At 33.2% G+C, this 26,718-nt stretch overlaps 1 protein-coding gene across 8 annotated transcripts in view; it reads left to right on the top strand.

Annotated features, from left to right (window-relative positions):
• The window catches only part of LOC127720580 (microtubule-associated protein futsch-like), a 338,813-nt gene that overhangs the window by 29,991 nt on the left and 282,104 nt on the right, over nt 1–26,718 (top strand). For 7 of the 8 annotated variants that reach the window (XM_052227201.1, XM_052227196.1, XM_052227199.1 and 4 more), the window contains 11 exons: nt 1,041–1,052; nt 6,087–6,204; nt 6,974–7,595; nt 11,036–11,210; nt 14,052–14,203; nt 19,053–19,116; nt 21,785–21,944; nt 22,482–22,632; nt 23,855–24,003; nt 24,835–24,891; nt 25,673–25,851. In XM_052227201.1, the coding sequence (XP_052083161.1) occupies nt 1,041–1,052; nt 6,087–6,204; nt 6,974–7,595; nt 11,036–11,210; nt 14,052–14,203; nt 19,053–19,116; nt 21,785–21,944; nt 22,482–22,632; nt 23,855–24,003; nt 24,835–24,891; nt 25,673–25,851 (1,839 nt within the window). The remainder of the gene's footprint in view (nt 1–1,040; nt 1,053–6,086; nt 6,205–6,973; nt 7,596–11,035; nt 11,211–14,051; nt 14,204–19,052; nt 19,117–21,784; nt 21,945–22,481; nt 22,633–23,854; nt 24,004–24,834; nt 24,892–25,672; nt 25,852–26,718) is intronic. The other variant, XM_052227200.1, reaches the window with a different exon arrangement.

Below are 26,718 nucleotides of genomic sequence, written 5' to 3'. Positions count from 1 at the left end.
TCTATGGGAGTGTGGATTAATCAGTACAGAGATTAATTCAATTACACAAATAAAATTATAGATTGCCTAACAATGTAATTTTAACACACTATTTAGTATGTAAATATAAGAATGTTTAAAATATTTACAAAATGATGAAAATAAACGCCATCCAAATTATGTATTATTTTCAAGGCAGCTAAATTCAAGTGCAACATATACATTGAGCTGCAAAAGTTTCTTATCATCTACATCCGATTTCACCTGGATAGATGCACGCTTGATAAAGCTAGTTAGTCTAGCGAAATATTGCGTTTATTTTCATCATTTTGTAAATATTTTAAACATTCTTATATTTACATACTAAATAGTGTGTTAAAATTACATTGTTAGGCAATCTATATATATATATTACCCCTCTACCAAGAAATTTGTTTTGCATGCACACTTATAAAAATTGTGGTTTGTATCCAACGCAATCATAGGTTTGAACGTTGTTTTCAATTTAGACTTGCTTATATATATATATATATATATATATATATATATATATATATAATATAGTGAATGTTTAGATAGAATTTGAAGTTTGTGAAAGTAGAACATATTTTTAGAAAACTAATCATAACATGTAGGTGTGCTCTATTACCTCACTAACAACTCAATAAAATTGCCTGGCCTATGTACACAGTGAAACCATTACCTCTGATCTTTAAAAAGAAAATAAATACATAGGTTTACATTAATTAAACCAAAGAATTTTGTTATATTCTTCTTAAGACTTGCCTCATGGTTGTAGTGTAAAATAATGAATGCTTCCCTGTCTTATCCATACTTTTATATATTAGCCTAAGCAGGTCAAGATTTCCCTTGTTTTATATAATTCTCTTTATCATGTTTAGTTTTTAATTTTTTAAATTAAAAATTGTAATTTTTTTATGATTGCACCTTAGTTTGGGTTGCGCATATTGGTTTCAGTAGAATGATTTCACTGTTACACTTTTTGTCTGTAATATATATAATGCTATTTTGTATACATTTAATGAACATTACTTTTACAGTTGTTCAGTAGGGTAAGATTTCATTTAGACGCATGTTATGTTTTTTATATTGTTTCATATTATCTGTATAAAATGGAATGTAAAAACAAAACTGCAGTGTTTCCTTAGCTTATCATATCCCCAGTCTTGAAAACCAAAAAAGCACTTCCGATTTCTCACTGTCAGCAGGGCTCATATACCATGTATACTGTACATGTGGTGTGTTCATGATAAGATCATTCCAATTCAAGCAGTACTTAACTTTTTTTTATGATAATCATACTGAATAGTGCATCTAAATTCAATAACAGTTATGCTAATGAAGGAATTTTATTGCAATATATATGTCTAATTAGAATTAGGTGATTTTTATGCAAAGGCTATTTAAGGGTTGTGCTCCTCCACAATGTTACAGGGATCACCACAAGCTATTTAAGGGTTGACCTCCACAATGTTACAGGGATCAACACAGTCTTATTTAAGGGTTGTGCTCCTACACAATGTTACAGGGATCACCACAGGCTATTTCAATGTTACAGGGATCAACACAGTCTTATTTAAGGGTTGTGCTCCTACACAATGTTACAGGGATCACCACAGTCTATTTAAGGGTTGTGCTCCTTCACAATGTTACAGGGATCACCACAGTCTATTTAAGGGTTGTGCTCCTTCACAATGGTACAGGGATCACCACAGTCTATTTAAGGGTTGTGCTCCTTCACAATGTTACAGGGATCACCACAGTCTATTTAAGGGTTGTGCTCCTTCACAATGGTACAGGCCTAGGATCACCACAGTCTATTTAACGATTGTGCTCCTACACAATGTTACAGGGATCACCACAGTCTATTTAAGGATTGTTCTCCTCTACAATGTTACAGGGATCTCCACATTCTATTTAAGGTTTGTGCTTCTATACAATGTTACAATGATCACCACAGTCTATTTAATGGTTGTGCTCCTCCACAATGTTACTGGGATCACCACAGGCTATTAAAGGGTTGTACATGTGCTCCTATACAATGTTACAAGGATCACCACAGGCTATTAAAGGATTGATCTCCACAATGTTACAGGGATCACCACAGGCTATTTAAGGATTGTGCTCCTCCACAATGTTGCAGGGATCACCACAGTCTATTTAAGGATTGTGCTCCTCCACAATGTTACAGGGATCACCACAGGCTGTTTAAGGGTTAATCTCCTCCACAATGTTGCAGGGATCACCACAGGCTATTTAAGGATTGTGCTCCTACACAATGTTAAAGGGATCACCACAGCTATTTAAGGGTTGTGTTCCTCCACAATGTTACAGGGATCACTACAGTCTATTTAAGGATTGAGCTCCACCACAATGTTACAGGGATCACCACAGTCTATTTAAGGGTTGATCTCCTCCACAATGTTACAGGGACCACCACAGGCTATTTTTAAAGATTGTGCTCCTACACAATGTTACAGAGATCACCACAGACTATTTAAGGGTTGTGCTCCTTCACAATGTTACAGGGATCACCACAGGCTATTTAAGGGTTGTGCTCCTACACAATGTTACAGGGATCACCACAGACTATTTAAGGGTTGTGCTCCTTCACAATATTACAGGGATCACCACAGGCTATTTAAGGATTGTGCTCCTACACAATGTTACAGGGATCACCACAGGCTATTTAAGGGTTGTGCTCCTCCACAATGTTACAGGGAACACCACAGGCTATTTAAGGGTTGTGCTCCTACACAATGTTACAGGGATCACCACAGGCTATTTAAGGGTTGTGCTCCTACACAATATTACAGGGATCACAACAGGCTATTTAAGGGTTGTGCTCCTACACAATATTACAGGGATCACCACAGGCTATTTAAGGGTTGTGCTCCTCAACCTTTAAAGTTTTAGCATCACCCTTGGATTTAAAGCACCACTCTTGATTTTCTAAGTATAAACCTTAAGTTTTAAGATTTTATGAGATAAGTTTTGAAATCAATTATCAATATGTATTATTTTGAAAGATTTAAGTTAAGTTTGTTCTTCAGAACATTACAATACATGTACATACATAAAAATAGTTCAGGAGAATCTGTTTGCTTGATACATAGAAGAAACTAAATTTAAGATGATAACACTTTCGATTCATCACATTTACTAGCACTTTCGCTGTTTTCACAGTTCTTTACAGGTACAATGTGACTAAATTTGTATTGCAAAATGTATACAAATTAGAATATTTGTCAACAGTTATAATAATTGTTTTATAGGCTCCCCCCTTGAAAACTTTTTTTGTTCTGATCCCTGCTATTATAATACTGTAAATTCAGAAATTATTGCAGTTTTCAATAATATGAATAATATGACTCCTTGAGTACCTCAATATTAAGAACTCACATTCTGATATCTGATACATATATCTGTATGTAGCATTTCCTTAAAATCACAAGAAATTAACTAACATTTTTGTTCATTCTTTAAAAATCGCAATACGAAAATGCACACAGTAATTTGTGAATTTATAGTATATATATGATATAAGCTCGTAACTGGTCAGGATTAAAAATGGCTTTATCTGCATTAATCTACTTAATCATGTGTTCATGCTGTAAACTCAGAAATTATTGCGAGGTTATTATTAATGAGAATAATGCGTCTTGGAGTCAGAGAATCGCAATAAAAAGAACTCACATCCTGAATTTGTAACGTTACATATATATATCTGTATGCAGATTTGCCTGAAATCACAATGATTAATCTTGCATTTTTGCCTATTGTTCAAAAATAGCAATAATAATTGCACACAATAATTTCTGAATTTACAGTATTCATAAACTACAGGCTTTGATTCCTAACAACAGACCCTGTTTCAGTTTAGAAGGTTTGTTTATGCCCCCACCGTAGTGGAGGGGGCATTAAATTTTACCCTTGTCCGTCTGTACATCCCAAAATTGGTTTCCATTCTCTAACTTTAGTTTGCCTCAACCAAATGTTATGAAACTTATACACAATGCTTATTACCACAAAACACAGATCAATTATGAATTTGGGTGGCTTCATTTTTACCGTTCTAGAGTTAAACCCCTTTACAAATGGAAAAATTGCTGAATTTTTCATTTCCGTTCTCTAACTTAAGTTTGCCTCAACCAAATGTTTTGAAACTTATACACAATGCTTATTACCACAAAACTCAGATCATGTACGAAATTGGGTAGCGTCACTTTTACTGTTCTTGAGTTATGTCCCTTTCTAATGTTATATTCAAGCGGGGCATCATCTATGTCCCATGGACACATGCCCCACATTTATTTTTGAAAAGAAAATAACTGACCTGATTTTAGTTCACAGTGTATATGGATGAAATTATGGAAACATTGTAGTTTGTTTAATTGTTGGACTGAGGTTTTTATTTAGCATGTTCTGTTATAATAACCTGTGGCAATGCCAAAGTCTTTTGACCGGTGTAATCCACTTATATCATATTCCTTGATTTCCTTCAGGAAAAATTATCACAGTTTTTCACTTTCATTTTATAAAAATACAATTTAAATACATATGGTTAAATTGTATGGATGTGTGCCTTTAAATTGTAATTTTTTTTAATATACACCTTGCCATAAGCTTTATTATTTAATTTTCAACGTTTTCAATTTTTGTTAAATGTTTTAAATATATCAAACATGTATGACATGTATATGCAATTATCCTTTAAGATATTATATTGTATTGTATATCTATAACTTCAGGCTCTTTATATCTGGATTTCTGATCACCACATGTATTTACATAATCATGTGACAGTGTAACAGTTCACAAATATTAAATCAAGTTATCATACTTTATATCACGTGTATAATTGGTGTACATTTCTTAACTACAATGCTTTAACAATTTTTCATGCAATGGTCAATTTGTTTTCAGAAGCAAATTTATATACCAAAATTGCTCAGGTGTAACTTACTAACAGCAAGAACATTGGTTAACATGGCTAATGAATATTTTATTCCTTAATTCCGCCGATAGCTGTCAGAAATTAATGCTCTTTATGTGCATATACATTTTTTTTGTACTTGTATATACTATTAGATACTCACAGTATGTAGTAATCTTGCTGTTAGGTATATATCAATTATGATCTGTTGAATACATTCATTTGTACTTTTATTCAGAAGACTATCTTCTAAAACACTAAACACTAAGTCTGCTAGAGTTTTAACAAAACTTTAGAAATATTTTTGGTATATATATATATATATATTGCATTATTACAGAAAAGATGTGATACATAAAGTGGTATACTATTTTCTGTCATGTTGATTTTTAACAAGGTTTTCCAAAGGAAAAAACAGTTTTAAAATGGTGAAGTATTGAAGGCAGCTGCCAACAATTTCTGTGCAAAAACTTATGAACCATTCAACCAATGTTTCTCAAATTTTGATGTTTGAGTTGAAGTTAGATATTGAGAATTTTCACTTTTACTGTACAGGAGTTATGTCCTTGATAAATTGGAAAATGGCCTTTTCTGTTGTTTCTGTGAACTATTCAACCAGTGCTATTCAAATTTTAATACGTATGAATGCACAACTGGCTTATGGTAGGTAAGTTGGTAATTTGAGATTGGGCAGGCAGGCCAGTGGAGATAAACCTATTTCGTGTAATCTTAGCTCATTCTACTGTATTTTTTAACCAAAGTCACTGAAACTTCTAAGAAAGATTGCACACATTAAATTTGTGCTCCTGCTCTAAGGAAATTGTGATACGATTTTTTTCCAATTTTTTTCAGACTAGAAAACATCTTTTTTTCAGCCAAATTAACAAAAGCGGGAACCGATCTAATGAATTCAACTCCATCAACAGTTTTCTACCCAAACCCTGGCAAATTAATAGAAATTTTGCACACTATTGAAGTTGTGGGAATGCTATTAAGGAATTGTTTTAGGAGTTTTTCACATTTTTCAAAGTTTGGAACTTGGTAATTTCCAGCAAAATTTTCAAAAGTTAATTTATCGTAAGTGACAGATATTGACTCTTTTTCAATTTAATAGATATGAAAATATTATTTAAGTAAACTTATGTTGCAGGAAGGGAACAAGTAGACCAAGTTTTGATAAAGACGAAGATGTCAACCATCATGATCCAAGTTCATCAGAAATCACTGAGGGTAGTAGTAAGGAGGGCACTATGGAGAGTACTGATGAGGTATGTTAAGGGAGAAATTAAGGTTTAACAATGTCATCAAAATTGTAGATCTTCAAAGTTGCACTAAATATTCCCAGTTTACAGAATCCTTTAGGTGACTAACAGGTAAACATTCAGAAAGGACTAAGTTTAGAAGTAAGAAAGACATAAGGGAAAGTACAGGTATCATGAGAGAATATTTAAATTCGAGAAAGTTCAGTGGATTTATAGTCACTGAAGTAGAAGGAAAGAGAGATTAGTGGCCAGAACAGAGGTGTTATATGAAGGGAATATAAGTTGGATCTCTAAAAATGGTGATTAAACAAAACTTCTGCAAATATTTCATTTGTTGAAGGTCATATGGTGACATGTAATTACTTAAATCCATTTTATTTGGATTTGGTTGGATAATGGTCTCATGGGCAATCATACAACATCTCATTAATTTATAGTTTCAAAATTATTAATGAGAATTATACAGAAATTGCGAAATCAAAATGTCAAAAAAAATCAAAATTCTGTAAGAAAATTGTGAAAAAATCAGCCAAAAAAAAATCACATTTACTGTACATATATCAGTAAGGTGACTAGCAGGGAAAGGCAGTATTCATTCTTATCTTTTACATTTTGGGTAATTTGATATACATTTCAGTTATGACTATAGAATTTAGAAAAAGGTGGAATTTCAAGCAAAAATCAGAATATCCTCATGATATTTGTAAGTTTTCTATAATTTATTTTTATATCATATTTATATGGATGTACTCAATATAATCATTATATTTTTCAGAGGTGTGGTGTAGATGGTGATATAGAATACGATTCAGATAGCAGTGGAAATTCTGGAATTTACGAACCTATAAATCCTGATCAGAAAAGACGCCAGGAAGAGAAATCATCAAATTTACCCCCAGAATTACCGGCAGATAGAAAGAAGAAAAAGAAAGAGAAAGAGAAACAAGGCAAAACATTTGGTTCTAAACTTAAACAGATGTATAAGTCAAAACCAAAGGATGGGGTGAAGGCCGGTAAAAAGACCAAAATGAAACATGTGACATCAGACTCTGCTATTCCTAGTCAAGGGTCATCGGGCATGCTAAATAAACTGGGTAAATTTTACAAGCGTGTGAAATCCGACACTAAGATGATCAATGAGCAGAACGAACAAGAAGAAGTGGTTATTTCCAGTAGTGATTATGATGGTAGTGATACTAATCCAATTGAGGAAAACATAGAAATTTTGGAAGAGGACAGTGATGGAATAACTATGCATGACATTGACTATATTGATGCTTCATCTACATTAGACAATCTACCACAACCACCAGTGGTACCCAAAGTGGAAGTGGAGCCCCCATTACCACCGAAACCACAAAAAGATGAGCCACCTATCCCCCCTCCACCAAGAACAGGTAATACAAATTGTATGTGTTGCTTCATATCCTTTTTTTTTGGGATGATTCTTTTCATTGATTTCATGGATAGAGTCAAAAATTAAATTATGAGTGCAGAGTTCTATGAGAAATTTCAATGTTCGTGAGTTTAAGAAAAATTCTTTTCTTTTGGTAAATTAAAAACAAATACATGAAATAGGTAATCAGTTTTGATACCAATGTTTTACCAGTGTTGTAAGCTTCATACAAGTACAGTTTTTATACGACCGCAAAATTTTTTTTTGCGGTCGTATATTGGTATGACGTTGGCGTCGTCGTCGTCGTCCGAAGACACATTGGTTTTCGCACTCTAACTTTAGTTTACGTGAATGGATCTCTATGAAATTTTACCATAAGGTTCAATACCACAAAAGGAAGGTTGGGATTGATTTACCAGGGTTATGGTACCAACAGTAAAGGAATAAGGGGCCAAAAATAAGCATTTTTGTAACTTCCAGACATAACTTGTGTGTTAGCGTCGTCGTCGTCGTCCGAAGACACATTGGTTTTCGCACTCTAACTTTAGTTTACGTGAATGGATCTCTCTGACATTGTACTGTACCACAAGGTTCCATATCACAAAGGGAATGCTGGGATTGATTTTGGGGGTAATTGCCTCAAAATTTTAGGAATTAGGGGCCAAAAAAAGGGCAAAAAACAAGCATTTTTCTAGTTTCATGACAATAACTTGTGTGTAAGTGTATGGATCTTTCTGAAATTGTACTACAAGGTTCCATATCACAAAGGGAAAGCTGGAATTAGGGTTGGGGGTAATTGCCCAAAACGTTTAGGAATAAGGGGCCAAAAATAAGCATTTTTGTCGAGCCTTCGACTTTAGTCGAAAAAGCGAGACATAGCGATCCTACATTCCGTCGGCGTCGGCGGCGGTGTCCACAAATATTCACTCTGTGGTTAAAGTTTTAAAAATTTTAATAACTTTCTTAAACTATTCTGGATTTCTACCAAACTTGGACAGAAGCTTGTTTATGATCATAAGATAGTATCCAGAAGTAAATTTTGTAAAAATAAAATTCCATTTTTTCCGTATTTTACTTATAAATGGACTTAGTTTTTCTGCCGGGAAATATAACATTCACTCTGTGGTTAAAGTTTTTAAAATTTTATTAACTTTCTTAAACTATCCTGGGTTTCTACCAAACTTGGACAAAAGCTTGTTTATGATCATAAAATAGTACCCAGAAGTAAATTTTGTAAAAAAAAAAAATCCATTTTTTTCTATTTTACTTTTAAATGGACTTAGATTTTCTGCCAGGAAACAACACATTCACTCTGTGGTTAAAGTTTTTAAAATTTTAATAACTTTCTTATACTATTTTGGATTTGTACCAAACTTGGACAGAAGCTTGTTTATGATCATATTAAAGATAGTACCCAGAAGTAAATTTTGTAAAAAAAAAAAATCCATTTTTTCCTTATTTTACTTTTAAATGGAATAAGATTTTCTGCCAGGAAACAACACATTCACTCTGTGGTTAAAGTTTTTAAAAATTTAATAACTTTCTTATACTATTTTGGATTTGTACCAAACTTGGACAGAAGCTTGTTTATGATCAAATGCTAGTATCTAGAAGGAAATTTTGTTTTCTTCCAGTTAACATTACATTCAGTCTGCAGTTAAAGTTTTTAAACATTTATTAGATTCATAAACTATCCTGGATTTTTACCAAACTTGGACAGAAGCTTCTTACAATCAAAAGATAGTATCAAGAGGAATATTTTTATTGATTTACTTCCTCATTTTTGTTGAGCCTGCGATTAACAGAAAAAGTAGGCGAGACACTGGGTTCCGCGGAACCCTTACGAATTTTTCTAGTATCCAGACAATAACTTGTGTTCAAGTGTATGGATCTCTCTGAAATTGTACTGCAAGGTACCATACCACAAAGGGAAGGCTGGGATTGATTTTGGGGTAATTGCCTCAAAATTTTAGGAATTAGGAGCCAAAAAGGGGTAAAAAAACAAGCATTTTTCTAGTTTCATGACATTAACTTGTGTGTAAGTGTATGATCTTTATGAAATTGTACTACAAGGTTCCATATCACAAAGGGAAAGCTGGGTTTGAGTTTGGGGGTAATTGCCCCAAACGTTTAGGAATTTGGGGCCAAAAAGGGACCAAAAAAACAAGCATTTTTCTAGTTTCCAGACAATAACTTGTGTTCAAGTGTACAGCCTCTCTGAAATTGTACTGCAAGGTACCATATACCACAAAGGGAAGGCTGGGATTGAGTTTGGGGGTGATGAATCATAAGGGGGTTCAAAAAATTTGAGGGGGGGATTTTTTTTCCTTTTTTTTTCTTTAAAATTTTCCATTTTCAATTGGTTATTTCTGATTTATATATAAAAGCAAATAATAATGATATGGTTTGAATAGGTAAATTAAATTTTTTTAAGTTCTTAGACCACATTCATTCTGTGTCAGAAACCTATGCTGTGTCAAATATTTAATCACAATCCAAATTCAGTGCTGTATCAAGCTTGAATGTTTTGTCCATACTTGCCCCAACTGTTCAGGGTTCGACCTCTGCAGTCGTATCAAGCTGCGCCCAGCGGAGCATTTTATTTATTATTAACCTGGTTTTTGGAAGGAAAATTCTTCTAGATCAAGTATTTGAGTTGCAAAATTATCACACAGAAATATCAAATGCAAATTTTGCAATAATACTCATTTTTATATGCCTGTTTACAGGACGTATTATGGTATAAAGTTGACCGTCCGTCCGTCCGTCCGTCTGTCCGTCGTCAACATGTCGGTCATTAACTCAAAAAAGCTTTAACCAATATGCATGATTTTACGTTTCTGAGTTACAGGGTTTTATTCATAAAAAAGGGGATTTTCCAGTTTTCAGACAATAACTAAAAAAATGCTTTCAGCAGTACTCATGAAACTTTGGTGAATTGTTTATATCTGTTGATTTAAGCTCCCTTTAGAATTTTATAAATTTTAGATTTTACATTTCTGAGTTATGGGGTTTTATTCATTAAAAAAGGGGTGATTTTCCAGTTTTTGGACAATAATTCAAAAATGCTTTCAGCAGTTCTCATGAAACTTTGGTGAATTATTTATAGCTATTGATGTAATCTCCCTATTGATTTTCATAAAATTGAGAAGAAATTGAACTTTATTTGTTTATAGTCTGACAACAGATTTACTAAGTATTGCACAACAGCAAGAAATCTTTAATTGAATATAAATTCTATTCATATAACCAATTTCAAGTTCTTCGACTACATTTATTCAGAAACCTATAATATGTCAAATATTTAATTACAATCTAAATTCAGACCTGAATATTGTGTCCATTTTTGCCCCAACTGTTCAGGGTTGGACCTCTGTGGGCCTATCTAGCTGTGCTCAGCGAAGCAGTTTATTTTATTCAGATGTTGTTTTTGTACTATAGGTGAGGCTGCTGTTCCCCCACCTCCTCTACCACCACGACTTAGTGTAGGTCCCAGTTCAATACCAGAAGATGATCTCCTGAGCTCACCACCACTGCCACCAAGGGAAAGATTATCCATGACCTTTGACCTAGATACAATTGTACCAATTTCGCTAGGAAAGAAATCTGAAGATGGGTATGTATCAGCATTGCATCCCTCCTATGTCTAATGTATTTCACATCATTATTTCTGGGAGTAAGTTACTGATGTGAGACTTTTTGTGGAATTTTATTGTTTGTTTTATAAACGAATCTAAATTTAATTTTGAGTGCCATTGTTAAAAAATAGAAAATCCTAACTTACCCTATTGAAGAATAATGTTTTTCTCTTTAAAGAATATATAATGATATATAATCTTTTTAGTATCTTTTGTTAGATAACCATATAATCCTAGTACTAATTTTTGCTGCCTAATGAATATAATATTTTGTTCTAATGCAATCAGGGACAACTTCAGCAAAGACTTGCTGGAATTTTGGGCCAGTCATTTTCAAGATGATTTGGTCAAAGCATCAAGGTAATTTTGTGAAGTCATTGCCTGGTAACGGAGAAAAGTATTTTCAATTCTAACATCAATTCACTTAAGTTCTTATAAAGGATAGATGCTTCAACCCTGCATTTTTCTTTAAATTTTCTTTTCAACCTTATTGTTTGAATCAAAAGATATGTCACTCAATTATTTATGCCAATAAGACAACAACCCAACAACTCAATAAACTAAACACTACTAGAGGTCAACACAGCTGTCAACAATAGACAAGTGTCTATACAAAAGGTCAAGGGTTAAATCATCTAAAGTCTACAAAAGTTGTGACTATATCAAAAAGTCTGAGATAGTATCAAAGATCTGTAATCAATACAGAATTAGTTAAAGGACAAATAACACGAACCTGAAATATAAAGCACTAAGAAGGACTTGAGACATAATGTGGCTTATTTAAGATTTCATCTCTCTCTCTTCCTTTTAAAGTTGATCCAAGGAATAACTAAAGAATCTGTGTTACAATGAAACAGTATTGCAACAAGAACACTCCACAAAAATTGAATGTTAAAACTGTTTAGCTATATTGTAAAAGAGCATTAAAACAATTAACTTGAATGAGCATCTGATAGTGGGATGCTGGAATAAGTATGCTTAGAAACAGACACCATTTTTTCTGATTTAGCTTCATTATTGCCAAAGCTTATGACTTTTATCTTTTTTTATTATTTGCTCTATTTTTGTCTCGCCTTGACGGAGTCAAAAAGCGAGACATAGGTATGCTGTTTCCGGCGGCATCAACAATGTATTAGTTTGTGATTAGGTCTAGTTCATGGTGAACCACTAGTGGTAGGTCAATGATATTTGGTATGCAGTTGTATTAGCATTGGCACATCTCATTACCATGGAGATTATTTGGCCCCACCCCCTCAGTCAAGGTCTATTGACTTTGAAACTTTTCATAGTTTACATGTATTAGTTTGTGATAAGGTCAATTTATGGGGAACCACTAGTGGTAGGTCAATGATATTTGATATGCAGTTGTTAAAGCATTGGCATATCTCATTTCCATGGATATTATTTGGCTCCGCCCCCTTAGTCATGGTCTATAGACTTTGAAAATTTTGCTAAGTTAACATGTATTAGTTTGTGATTAGGTCAGTTTAAGGGGAACCATTAGTGGTAGGCCAATGTAAATTGGTGTTCAGTTGTATAAGCATTAGCACATCTCATTTCCATGGAGAATATTTGGCCTCGCCCCCTCAGTCATGGTCTATTTACTTTGAAACTTTTGCTTAGTTTACATGTATTAGTTTGTGATTAGATCAGTTTAAGATGAACTGCTAATGTTAAGTCAATGATATTTGGTATGCAAATTTATTGGCATTTGCAAGTATCGCTTCCATGGAGATTATATAGCCCCACCCCTGATCATGGTTCATTGACTTTGAAACTTTTACATAGTTTACAAGTTAATGTTTGTGTTTAGGTTTGTTTAAAGGGAACGACTTATAATAAGTCAATGGTATTTGGTATGGAGTTGTATTAGCATTGGCACATCTCATTCCATGGAGAATATTTAGCCATGTACCTTCAGTCATGGTTCTTCGACTTTGAATATTTGCATAACTTACATGTTGAAGTATTGCTATTTTAATTTCAACCTTTGCATTATCAAAATTACAAAAAGGCGTGACATATCTCTGTGATAACAGTTTATTCGTTTTTCTTGTAGAGAGATTTGTATGTGTATTTGATAGTGTTCCCATTCTAAATATCTTACCAATATCTTACCAATTTCATGTCAGCTCAGAGTAGAATACAACTTTTCCATAGTTCTTTGAATGCACTTTCCAGAGGCTGGCACCACCAACATATTCAATTCAAAATTTTTAAAAAAGAGCCCCAAATTCCTTCTGCTTTAAATGGATTGTAAACTAACAAGTTTCCTGATACAACAAAAGAAGTAGAAGAAGCTAAAATAAACACACAGAAAGATGTGACCACACACAAAATTATTTAGATGGTTAAATTGTTTTATGTCAATTGCTTTGAATAGGATTTCTCAATTTGTCCATTGGTAGTCTAAATCTTGTGTAATTTTTAAAGCTTTTTCTTAACAATTTTCATGACATTCAAAATTGGAAAAAACCAAGTGTTCTATCGTGGTAGTCAATGAGATTTCCTGATTCTGAAGACAAAACAGATGAAAAAATATTACTTCTAGTGTAATTTACATGAACATTTATAATAATATAGAAATAAAGTAATGCGGTATTATTTTCAAAGAAACAACTATCTACCGAGTTCAAATGACCTATAATATTAGCAGTTATAGGTCACTGTACTGCCTTCAACAATGAAGCTTCTCATTCTGAAATGGTAAACATGTTAAAAAGATTCATTTCTGTATGTTTTGTGAGAAGCTTTATTGATTAAATCAATTGAAAAAATTCAGATGCAAAAAAAAGAATGTTTGTTTTTGATTTTTGCAGGAAGACTTGGCCCGGTGTAAGAGACAGCTACCTGCATGGTCACCATGTTAAAAGTGCATCTGACCTACAGATTGGTGATGAACCCGGGAAAAGTAACACAGATGACACACCCCCTCCTCGACCAAGCCCTCCTATAAACAGGAGGAAAAAAGGTACCGTAAGCCAATGCATTTTTGAAATTTTCAACACTTTCCAAAATCCTGTTTCAGTTTTGACCAAAGAAACTTGACATTTTTAGGTAAAATTTTCCAATCTATAAGAAATTGTTGTACAAGATTGAAATCATAAAAAATACATCACAATTGTTTAGTTTGTTTTTGCATAGATGAATTTCACAGTGTTCTCGGTATGCTCAGGCCTGGTAAACCATCAAATCTCAACAAAATGGTGAAGTAAGAAAAAGGTTTACTGGCACTTCCTGTAAAGCTTTTCCGGTACAAAATATAAAAAATATAGATAGGGTAGGTCGACGTGAAGAGTAGTGGTTTTTAAAGCCTAGAAATCGAGATGTAAAGTCTAGCGCTGAAGAGCTGAAGATGTTAAGCGCTGGAGAAATAAAGTCTAGCGCTTAAGATGTAAGGTCGAGCAATGTAGATGTAAAATTGATACAAGGACTGTCAAACAGAAAATTCACTATAAAACATGCAAAAAACAGTCTTGATGTTCATATAAAGCCCTTTTGAAAGTTATATTATTCTTCAGCTATCTAACAATAAATTTTATTGCACACCAACTTTCTTATTGGAAAAATTCACCAGGGCCAAATTGCAAAACCAAACTAACTGTGTATTGCTACCTAATACCTACAGTGCTAGACCTAAAGTTGACCTACCCTATCTATATTTTTATACGACCGCAAAAAAATTTTGCGATCGTATATTGGTATAACATTGGCGTTGTCGCCATCGTCGTCTGCCGAAGACACATTGGTTTTCGCACTCTAACTTTAGTTTAAGTGAATGGATCTCTATTAAATTTTACTTTAAGCTTCAATACCACAAAAGGAAGGTTGGGATTGATTTTGGGGGTTATGGTACCAACAGTTAAGGAAAAAGGGGCCAAAAATAAGCATTTTTGTAACTTTCAGACATAACTTGTGTGTTAGTGTATGGATCTCTCTGACATTGTACCACAAGGTTCCTTATAACAAAGGGAATGCTGGGAATGATTTTGGGGGTAATTGCCTCAAAATTTTAGGAATTAGGGGCCAAAAAAAGGGGCAAAAATCTAGCATTTTTCTAGTTTCATGACAATAACTTGTGTGTAAGTGTATGGATCTTTCTGAAATTGTACTACAAGGTTCCATATCACAAAGGAAAAGCTGGAATTGAGTTTGGGGGTAATTGCCCAAAACATTTAGGAATAAGGGGCCAAAAATAAGCATTTTTATACGCCCGTTTACGGGACGTATTATGGTATACCGTTGTCCGTCCGTCTGTCGTCAACATTCGGACATAAACTCGAAAATGCTTTAACCAATTTGCATAAAACTTTGGTGAATTGTTTATATCTATTGACGTGAGCTCCCTTTCGTTTTTTATAAATTTTAGATTTTACGTTTCCGAGTTATGGGGTTTTATTCATTTAAAAAAAGGGGGGTTTTCCAGTTTTCGGACAATAACTCGAGAACGCTTTCACCAACTTGCAAGAAATTGTGGTGAATTGTTTATATCTATTGACATGAGCTCCCTTTTGATTTTTATATATTTTAGATTTAGGGGTTTTATTCATTAAAAAAAAGGGGGATTTTCCAGTTTTCAGACAAAAAATTCAAAAATGCTTTCAGCAGTTCTTATGAAACTTTGGTGAATTCAGTGTTCTCCCCAGATATTTTGGATAGCATCACATTTGGCGTAAAAAAAATAAACTGTATTTTTTTCAATGTCATTTGTCGCGTCACGGTGATGCTCTATTTCCTTTATGGTATATATGTTTATATTGTTCAATTCATAACTGAGAATACAATTAAAATATAACCATGATAACAGTTGTTTCAGTTTATGTTTTCTATATTCATTTATAGTTACTGTACAGAATTATTATTTTCCTCTTGGGTCATATAACAATATATGTGTGGTTCTAGCAGAGACATATAATACAATATATGTCTCTGGTTCTAGTTACCCTACCTACCCAAGTAAATGAATGAGTGAATGGTTTATTATAGTGCAACCTTTATATATATACAATACTAATTATCAAGTAAAAAAAGAGAAAGTATCATATAGCAATAAAATTTCAATTAAAAAAAAATTTTCATGTCTAAAAGTTCATTGTTTCATGGTACTCAATGAATTAGTCCCAGTTGTTTCTTTATATCAAGGTGATAGATATTTTTAACAAAGTTATCTAACAAATAGTCTGTTGATGCATAGTTTTCTCTTTTTGGTATATTTTTTTCTGTCTGCTGTGCCATTTGTGCATCTGTAGTTATTATCGTAAAAATGCGGATCATATCTGGTCCGGTTCCGATCGGTAGTTTACACAAAAGTAGTCAATGGCGGCCGAAGAAAAATTAACAAAAATAAACAATGTTTGACAAGAGATTGGGAACGAATGTGACGCTTTTGATGTATTAAATGGATGAAACATAAACTTAAGCCAACTTATTTAGCCCAAAACCGATATGTTCGCTCCCAATTAACAAGTAGTACCGGCGGAAGAGAAAGAAAGTAATTTTATGAAAGTTGTAAAAATAAACGACCAAACCTCATTTTTAAAGAGAAAAATCGTTTGTATCTTTGAATTTCCGTAATGCAAAACGTAGATTTCGAATTGTTTTATGATTACATATTTTCCATGTCTTAATTTGCGATTGCAGACAGACCACGTGGTATTAATCATGTCACAAGTGTCAGCTTGGGGTATTCATATCCAAACAGTTATCACCCAAAGGGCAATTAACACCTATTTAATCACTCTTAAATGCCTCTATTGTCCGATTTGAAGGGATTACACTTAAAGGTGATATAATTTTTATGATCATATGCGGTAATTAGATGAAAGTTCAAAATTTAGGACATGGATTTACGATATAGAAACAAGAAAAATAGCATCCTCAAAATAATTATAGCGTCGCGGAAATTATTATAGCATCACTGGAAAAAATATAGCGTCGCGGCCTGGGGAGAACACTGGAATTGTTTATATCTATTGATGTAAGCTCCCTTTAGAATTTTATAAATTTTACATTTTACATTTCTGAGTTATGGGGTTTTATTCATTAAAAAAGGGGGGATTTTCCAGTTTTTGGACAATAAGTCAAAAATGCTGTCAGAAATTCTCATGAAACTTTGGAGAATTATTTATATCTATTTATGTAAGCTCCCTTTACATTTTCATAAATTTTTAATATGACATTGAGAATTAATTGAACTTTAATTGTATATAGTCTGACAACAGATTTACTAAGTATTGCGCAACAGCACAGTGTAATGCACAACAGCAAGAAATCTTTAATTGAATATAAATTCAATTCATATAACCAATTTCAAGTTCTTTGATTACATTTATTCAGAAACCTATAATATGTTAAATATTTAATACAATCCAAATTCAGACCTGTATCAAGCTTGAATATTGTGTCCATTTTTGTCCTAACTGTTCAGGGTTGGACCTTTGCGGGTGTATCCAGCTGCGCTCAGCGAAGCAGTTTATTCTAGTTTCCAGACAATAACTTGTGTTCAAGTGTATGGATCTCTCTGAAATTGTACTGCAAGGTACCATACCACAAAGGGAAGGCTGGGGTTGATTTTGGGGGTAATTGCCTCAAAATTTTAGGAATTAGGGGCCAAAAAGAGGCAAAAAACAAGCATTTTTCTACTTTCAGGACAATAACTTGTGTGTAAGTGTATGGATCTTTATGCAATTGTACTTCAAGGTTCCATGTCACAAATGGAAAGCTGGGTTTGAGTTTGGGGGTAATTGCCCTAAACGTTTAGGAATTTGGGGCCAAAAAGGGGAAAAAAAAAAGCAATTTCTAGTTTCCAGACAATAACTTGTTTTCAAGTGTATGGATCTCTCTGAAATTGTACTGCAAGGTACCATACCACAAAGGGAAGGCTGGGATTGAGTTTGGGAGTAATGATTCATAAGGGGGTTCAAAAAATTGGGGGGATTTTTTTTCCCTTTTTTTCCTTTTTTTTTTTTTTAAATTTTCCATTTTAAATTGGTTATTTCTGATTTATTATATAAAAGCAAATAATAATGATATGGTTTGAATAGGTAAATTAAAATTTTTTAAGTTTTTAGACCACATTCATTCTGTGTCAGAAACCTATGCTGTGTCAAATATTTTATCACAATCCAAATTCAGTGCTGTATCAAGCTTGAATGTTGTGTCCATACTTGCCCCAACTGTTCAGGGTTCGACCTCTGCGGTCGTATCAAGCTGCGCCCAGCAGAGCATTTTATTGATATTTTGTACCAGAAAAGCTCGACAGGAAGTGCCAGTAAACTTTTTTCTCGCTAAACTATTTGGTTAAGATTTGATTGTTTACCAGGCGTGATGCTTATCCAGCGATTATATTTGCATTTTTGTTGAAAGGTTCATATTTCAGATGGTTGAAGAGCTGCATAATCTATACCTAGGATACAAATACCTATACCCAGAGTGTCTGTCTGGCATATGAGTATTATCTTCAAATTTATTTTCATGGTTTAGTGAGCGCTTAAGGTAGATGGGGTCTGACTAAAAGCAATAGATTTTTTTAATACTTTGCCAAAATGTAGTTTATATCATGCTATTGTCAAAATTATGATGATCAGTACAGATCCCTGAGAACAAATTTAAAATTTTTTTTTTAATTATGTGAAAGGTTTTCTTGTGTTCCCGGGGTTGCAACACTCCCTAATTCAAAATAGCTTGATCTGCGCTTGAATTTTATTGACATTTCTATTGCTATTTGTTTAATTAACAGATGAGAATTCCCCATGAAAATAGAAAACAAGGGGAAATTATTGATTGACCACTGTAATATGTTTGTTTTGTACTTTCAACAGGTAAAGAGGACTACATCCTGCCTGACCCAGGAGTTGAAGAGAAAAAATCAGATTTTGTTAATGGGTGAGTTCTGTTTTATTTCAACTATTAAAAAAGGCCAGAATGGTGCATAGAAGAGTTCAATAAAGTTTGTTGATAGGTATGAATTGAGCTTTTCTGTATACATGTATTTAAATATAACACATCTAGTAGTAGTTACCCGACATCCCAAGACATTTTATATGAAATTTGTTATAGATGCTACTTGGTTAGTGATTCAGGCTCCTAGAAGGCTACTATTTTTATACGACCGCAAAAAATTTTTGTGGTCGTATATTGGTATGACGTTGGCGTCGTCGTCGTCGTCGACTGGCGTCGTCGTCGTCCGAAGACACATTGGTTTTCACACTCTAACTTTAGTTTAAGTGAATGGATCTTTATGAAATTTTACCACAAGGTTCAATACCACAAAAGGAAGGTTGGGATTGATTTTGGGGGTTATGGTAATAACAGTAAAGGAATTAGGGGCCAAAAAGGGGCCAAAAATAAGCATTTTTGTAACTTCCAGACATAACTTGTGTGTTAGTGTATGGATCTCTCTGACATTGTACCACAAGGTTCCATATCACTAAACGAATGCTGGGATTGATTTTGGGGGTAATTGCCTCCAAATTTTAGGAATTAGGGGCCAAAAAAGGGGCAAAAAACAAGCATTTTTCTAGTTTCATGACAATAACTTGTGTGTAAGTGTATGGATCTTTCTGAAATTGTACTACAAGGTTCCATATCACAAAGGGAAAGCTGGGTTTGAGTTTGGGGGTAATTGCCCTAAACGTTTAGGAATTTGGGGCCAAAAAGGGGCCAAAAAACACATTTTTTTATAGTTTCCAGACAATAACTTGTGTTCAAGTGTATGGATCTCTCTGAAATTGTACTGCAAGGTACCATACCACAAAGGGAAGGCTTGGATTGAGTTTGGGGGTGATGAATCATAATGGGGGTTCAAAAAATTTTGGGGGGGGATTTATTTTTTTTTCCTTTTTTTTCTTTTTTTCCTTTTTTGTTTCTTTTAAAATTTTCCATTTTAAGTTGGTTATTTCTGATTTATATTTAAAATCAAATAATAATGATATGGTAGGAGATACACACCAAACAGGATGTGTAAATTATTATATAATAAGTATTGTGCAATAGCAAGAAATTTTCAATTGCACAGTATTGCACAATAGCAAGAAATCTTCAATTGCACAGTATTGCGCAATAGCAAGAAATCTTCAATTGCACAGTATTGCGCAATAGCAAGAAATATCCAATAGCACAATATTGCGCAATAGCAAGAAATTGTCAATTGTACAGTATTGCGCAATAGCAAGAAATATTTAATAGCACAGGATTGTGCAAAAGAAGATACTTCCTATAAATTGCTTATTTCTTGACCAATTTCAATGGGGTTTTATTCTTGATTTCATGGGGTTCTTTAATATGCTGAATCTAACCGTGTATTTAGTTTTTGGATTTTGGGCCCCGTTTTTAAATTGGTCCACATTGAGGTCCAAAGGGTCCAAAATTAAACTTTGTTTGATTTCATCAAAAATTGAATTATTGGGGTTCTTTGAAATGCCGAATCTAACTGTGTATTTAGATTCTTAAATTTTGGTTCCGTTTTCAAATTGGTCTACATTAAGGTCCAAAGGGTCCAAAATTAAACTTAGTTTGATTTTAACAAAAATTGAATTCTTAGGGTTCTTTGATATGCTGAATCTAAACATGTATTTAGATTTTTGATTATGGGCCCAGTTTTCAAGTTGGTCCAAATCGGGGTCCAAAATTAAACTTTGTTTGATTTCAACAAAAATTGAATATATGGGGTTCTTTGATATGCTGAATCTAACCGTGTATTTAGATTTTTGATTTTTGGGCCCCGTTATCAACTTTGTCCACATTGAGGTCAAAAGGGTCCAAAATTAAACTTTGTTTGATTTCATCAAAAATTGAATTATTGGGGTTCTTTGATATGCCGAATCTAACCGTGTATTTAGATTCTTAATTTTTGGTTCCGTTTTCAAATTGGTCTACATTAAGGTCCAAAGGGTCCAAAATTAAACTTAGTTTGATTTTAACAAAAATTGAATTCTTAGGGTTCTTTGATATGCTGAATCTAAACATGTATTTAGATTTTTGATTATGGGCCCAGTTTTCAAGTTGGTCCAAATCGGGGTCCAAAATTAAACTTTGTTTGATTTCAACAAAAATTGAATATATGGGGTTCTTTGATATGCTGAATCTAACCATGTATTTAGATTTTTGATTTTTGGGCCCCGTTATCAACTTTGTCCACATTGAGGTCAAAAGGGTCCAAAATTAAACTTTGTTTGATTTCATCAAAAATTGAATTCTTGGGGTTCTTTGATATGCTGAATCTAACCATGTATTTAGATTTTGGATATTGGACCATAATAGGTGAATGTCCAATTTAAAATTTTTAAGTTCTTAGACCACATTCAATCTGTGTTAGAAACCTATGCTGTGTCAAATATTTAATCACAATCCAAATCCAAAGCTGTATCAAGCTTGAATGTTGTGTCCATACTTCCCCCAACTGTTCAGGGTTCGACCTCTGCGGTCGTATCAAGCTGCGCCCTGCGGAGCATTTTATTTATAGAACTTTGGACATACATTATCCATCTATCAATTCAATATAAAGTGCAAATCAAATAACAGATATGAATTAAGATACCATTTTTTGTTACAGAAAACAGCCATTGGACAAGAGGCCATCATCAGGGTACTTAAGATTTGGTGATATATCAGGAGAATCCAGCAGTGATATTCAAGCTCCATTCAGTCATCTGTATAAGTTCAAAAATCAGTTAAAAGATGACAATGAAGGCAATCAACTGTATATTGAACTGGTTTGTGCTGTTTTGTTTTTAAGTTTTTGTACACTTTATATTAATGGATGGAAAGATCATGATATTGTTTGACTTAAACATAATTTGATATGGTCTTACCATAGTTTGTATAAGAAATTGGAAATTAGCCAAACTTGTGAAATAAATTTCTCACTAACATCTATGGTTTTTCGTGTGATCAATTGTGATATAGATTTCAGTGTGAAACTCAAATATTCCTCCATTTCTTTAAAACTTCTAAATTTCTAATTTAAAAGGTTTGATTTTTCAAAATCTTTAAATGTGTTATAGGAAATATTTTCATCAAATTTTCAAGTGTACATTTTTGAGCAAGTGAATAATTCCTTTATACAAAGTCAGCTATTGGTTAATTTATTTCTCATACTAAATGTTTATTGACGATTTCCTTCTGTGCAAAAATATTGGAAGCATTGATAAAGACTTTAACTGTATATTATATTCTTGAACAATGACAAAAGCAAATAAAAATGTACCATGTGTATTTACAAAACTTTACATAACTCTGTACTTTAACAGAATGACGACATGTTGTACGGTACAATGGACAGAAGATATACAACCAAGTTTGAGTCAGAGCCTCTCTATCAAGTGTATAACAAGGACAAAGTAACAAGAGCCAGTAGAAAGTTCACCCCTGCTATCTCCAGTGACAGTGAGGTAGAATCTGGTAGGTATCATTCTCATCAGAGCCTCTCTATCAAGTGTTTAACAAGGACAAAGTAACAAGAGCCAGTAGAAAGTTCACCCCTGCTATCTCCAGTGACAGTGAGGTAGAATCTGGTAGGTATCATTCTCATCAGAGCCTCTCTATCAGGTGTTTTACAAGGACAAAGTAACAAGAGCCAGTAGAAAGTTCACCCCTGCTATCTCCAGTGACAGTGAGGTAGAATCTGGTAGGTATCATTCTCATCAGAGCCTCTCTATCAAGTGTATAACAAGGACAAAGTAACAAGAGCCAATAGAAAGTTCACCCCTGCTATCTCCTGTGACAGTGAGGTAGAGTCTGGTAGGTATCATTCTCATCAGAGCCTCTCTATCAAGTGTTTAACAAGGACAAAAACATCATGAGCCAATTTAAAGTATATATAGGTACAATGTATATGAATGCATTACAATGTTCACCTGACCTTAACCTTATTTCATACTTCCATGATTAATGTTAAGTTTTGTGATTAGTCAAATACTATAAAATGAGAGATCAGCTATATTTGATGAATTGAAAGATTTTAAAGTGTACATAAAGATCTGAGTTCATCTGACCTTGAATCCATTTTCATTGTTCAAAGTTCAGTTTTCATGAAAATTTCCATTTCTAAAAAAACCTCTTATAAATAGGTCAACTATATTGAGTGTATAAAATAGTTGTCAGGCCAACATCTCCCTATGACAGCATTCATCTGGCCTTGACCTAATTTTCATTGTACATTGGTCAATGCTAAGTTTTTGTGGAACAGGTTTGTTTCTCAGATACTACAATGTATATGTAAAAAGTTAAATATATTGGGTGTATAAAATGATTTTAAAGTGTACATGCCAATCAGACACAGCGTTTTCAAACGAATTTGCCCCAGTCTGACATTTTTTTTAAATCCTGCTTTTTTTTAAATTGTATAATACTGCCACTTTAGATGGTTTATTTTGCATTCACTTTGAATCTCCTAACCTATGCAAGATATTTATATATATAAAAAATGTTTATACTATTTTTACTTTACTTTTACAACTTTTGATTGTACTTAACACACATTTCTTTTTGGTTTCTTTCTCCTTTTAATACAAATAATATAATAGTGTTATCTAAAAAAAAGCATTCATGTATATGTCTTATTACTATCCTGTATGTTGTTCAGAGAAGCAAGTTTGTATAGTAGAATATTTTTGTGTTTTAGGAGATGAAGGAATTTATGAAGCAGTAGATGAGATTCTAGAGAAAGCTAAAGGTGACATATCAGTTCCAGATAAACCTAAAATGTCCACATTGGAGATGTTTGGTAAAACTGGGTCGGTGCTCAGAGCCCTGTGGAGTGAAATGCCAGAGGTAGGTAAAATATCCACATTGGAGATGTTTGGTAAAGCTTTGTCTGTATTCTGTAAAATTTTCCACTTAGGGACATTTGGTCTAACAGGATCTTTATGTAGTGCTTATTAGAATGACAGGGAGATAGATCATAGAATAATAGTACTGTACACAAAGGCTTTCATCAGTTTGGGACTTGACAATGGCAAAGCTAGTTTTACTGTCAATGCAAAACAGAGCAAGTGAATTAAATGTGATCATAAAATCACCAGTTAATCTTCAACTACAATAAAGTCAGTACAGTACAACTTGAATTTAATGGTAAAAGAAATAATTCCTTTGAACTTTTAAAAAAGACATTAGATGTAAAGAAAATGAAACCCTGCACAATTATTTTTTTTTATTGGTGTCTAAGCAAAAATTAAGTTCATATATCTATATATATATATGAATAACTAGGTGTACTTACAAGTAGCATATATATAAAGAAATAATATATATGGCAATTGTAAGTACAAAAAATGTACACCAAGTCCAGTGGCTCTATAAGTCACCTTAAATGAGATGAAAACATTTTGAATATCACCTTATACAATGAACAAACTGTTCATGAATTAATCTTACTGTTAATTTTAAAAACTTCGTTATTTTAGAATTCAATTATGTCAAGCTCTAGATAGCTTCGAGTCTAAAAAATCTCTTTATGAATTCAACAGAATGGAAAAGAGAGCATATGGTGCTGACCAGTGTTTATCTCCCTTGTTTTGTGCGAGGTTGTATTGTGCAGTGCTCTTTGTAGAAATGTACCACCTTAGACTTTGGTTCTAGTTCATTTTAACTTTTTCATTTTAGGTAAAAGAAAGTGGATTTTTGAATTCAATATCAGGTCAAGAAAGGAAGATACAGGAGGTAAAATGCTGTTAATTATGTAAATAAGAAATACATCAAAAGCTTTTCTTTTAATATAAGAGATATTTGAAGGTCTATTGCTATGGAAGATATACCTTATAGACAGGGGTCAAACAGATCCAAGACCTGGAAATTAGTTTAGCAAAATCTGGCCTTGAAAAATCTGAATTCTGAAATATACAAGAAAGTCTTGAAAGCTTACAAATGGAACAATGTGTTCCCAAGTTGAGATTATTGATAAATAGAGTTATACCTACCAGTGAGAACTGACATTTATTTAATTATAATATAATTCCAGTATACTAGATCTCTTCGCAAACATTTAGGTGATCTAGAATAAAAACCATCCCTAGGATGTTGATCACTTTACCTGTGTGACAAACCTGTGTACAGGTAAAAAGTTTTCAGAAAAATTTAAGTTTTTCTTTTGAAGATTTATTAGAAATAAGAGAATATAAAGTTTTGGTTTGACAATTAAATATAATCGACTTGCATGAGATTTTTTAGGTAAACAAAGATTCAACATCTTTACCAGTTATAAAGAAGGAAAAGAAAGACGGCTCAATATCTAGAACCAAAGATAAGAATACAAATTATGGCTTTTAAAAAATGATTCACCTGCAGTAATTGTTTTTCAAGATTTTTGTCTTGTCTTACTGTATTGTATGTAATCACCATAATTAAAGGGGAAAAGGTTTTACTGTAATCACCATACATATAGGGGAAAAGTTTAAATGTTTTGTATAAAAATATGTAACATTTTGTTTTTCTTTACATTTAGGCCATGTTTGAAATCATCACCTCTGAAGCCTCTTATCTTAAGAGTTTAAACATATTGATAGATACATTTCTGAGGTCACAGGAGTTCTCTGCTGAACTGTCTGATAAATGTGTCATAAATCGCCAAGAGAGACATGTGCTCTTTTCTAACATTGGTGCTGTTAGGGAAGCAAGTGAAAGGTAAGGATTACAAAGTTGAGAAAATCAGATTTTGAAATCCATTTAGTTCGTTAGTCCATCCTAAATAATTTTTCTGGTTCTCGGGTAATGACTTCTAAAAAATGGATGATGGAGGCAGGGTATTTAATTTTGCATTTATTATTTATTATATTGACCAGTATTTATTTTGTCACTATTCCTTCATGTTAAAGAATAAAATACAAATGGGTGGAAAACAAAATCACAAAATCAAATGAAATAAAACACAGTTGCAGTATGGAGAAGACAAATAACTAGTCTGCAAAACAACACAATTTCAGTGTATAACAGAGGATCTACATGTATGTGTTACCTTTCTTGAAATCAACAACAACTTATAAAATGTTTCAAACTTGACCAGATTTTCTGAAGCTAATGCAGTTGTGCAAATGCTATTTTCGTTTTTATGCCCCCGCCATAGCAGAGGGCGCATTAAGTTTTACCCTTGTCCGTCCGTCCGTCCAAAAGTTGGTTTTTCGTTCTCTAACTTTAGATTGCCTCAACCAAATGTTATGAAACTTATACACAATGCTTATTACCACAAAATACAGATCAAGTTTGAATTTTGGTAGTGTCACTTTAAGCGTTCTAGTGTTATGCCCCTTTACAAATGGAAAAATGCTGAATTTTTCGTTTCCGTTCTCTATCTTAAGTTTGCCTCTACCAAATACTATGAAACTTATACACAATGCTTATTACCACAAAATACAGATCAAGTTTGAATTTTGGGGGTGTCACTTTTATTGTTCTAGAGTTATGCCCCTCTATAAATGGAAAAATTGCTGAATTTTTATGCCCCCACCATAGCAGACGGGGCATTAAGTTTTACCCTTGTCTGTCTGTATGTCC

Source organism: Mytilus californianus, unplaced genomic scaffold (assembly GCF_021869535.1).
Source record: "Mytilus californianus isolate M0D057914Y unplaced genomic scaffold, xbMytCali1.0.p SCAF_11, whole genome shotgun sequence".
Taxonomy (NCBI): Eukaryota; Metazoa; Mollusca; class Bivalvia; order Mytilida; family Mytilidae; genus Mytilus; species Mytilus californianus.
This window is presented reverse-complemented; position numbering and strand designations above follow the sequence as displayed.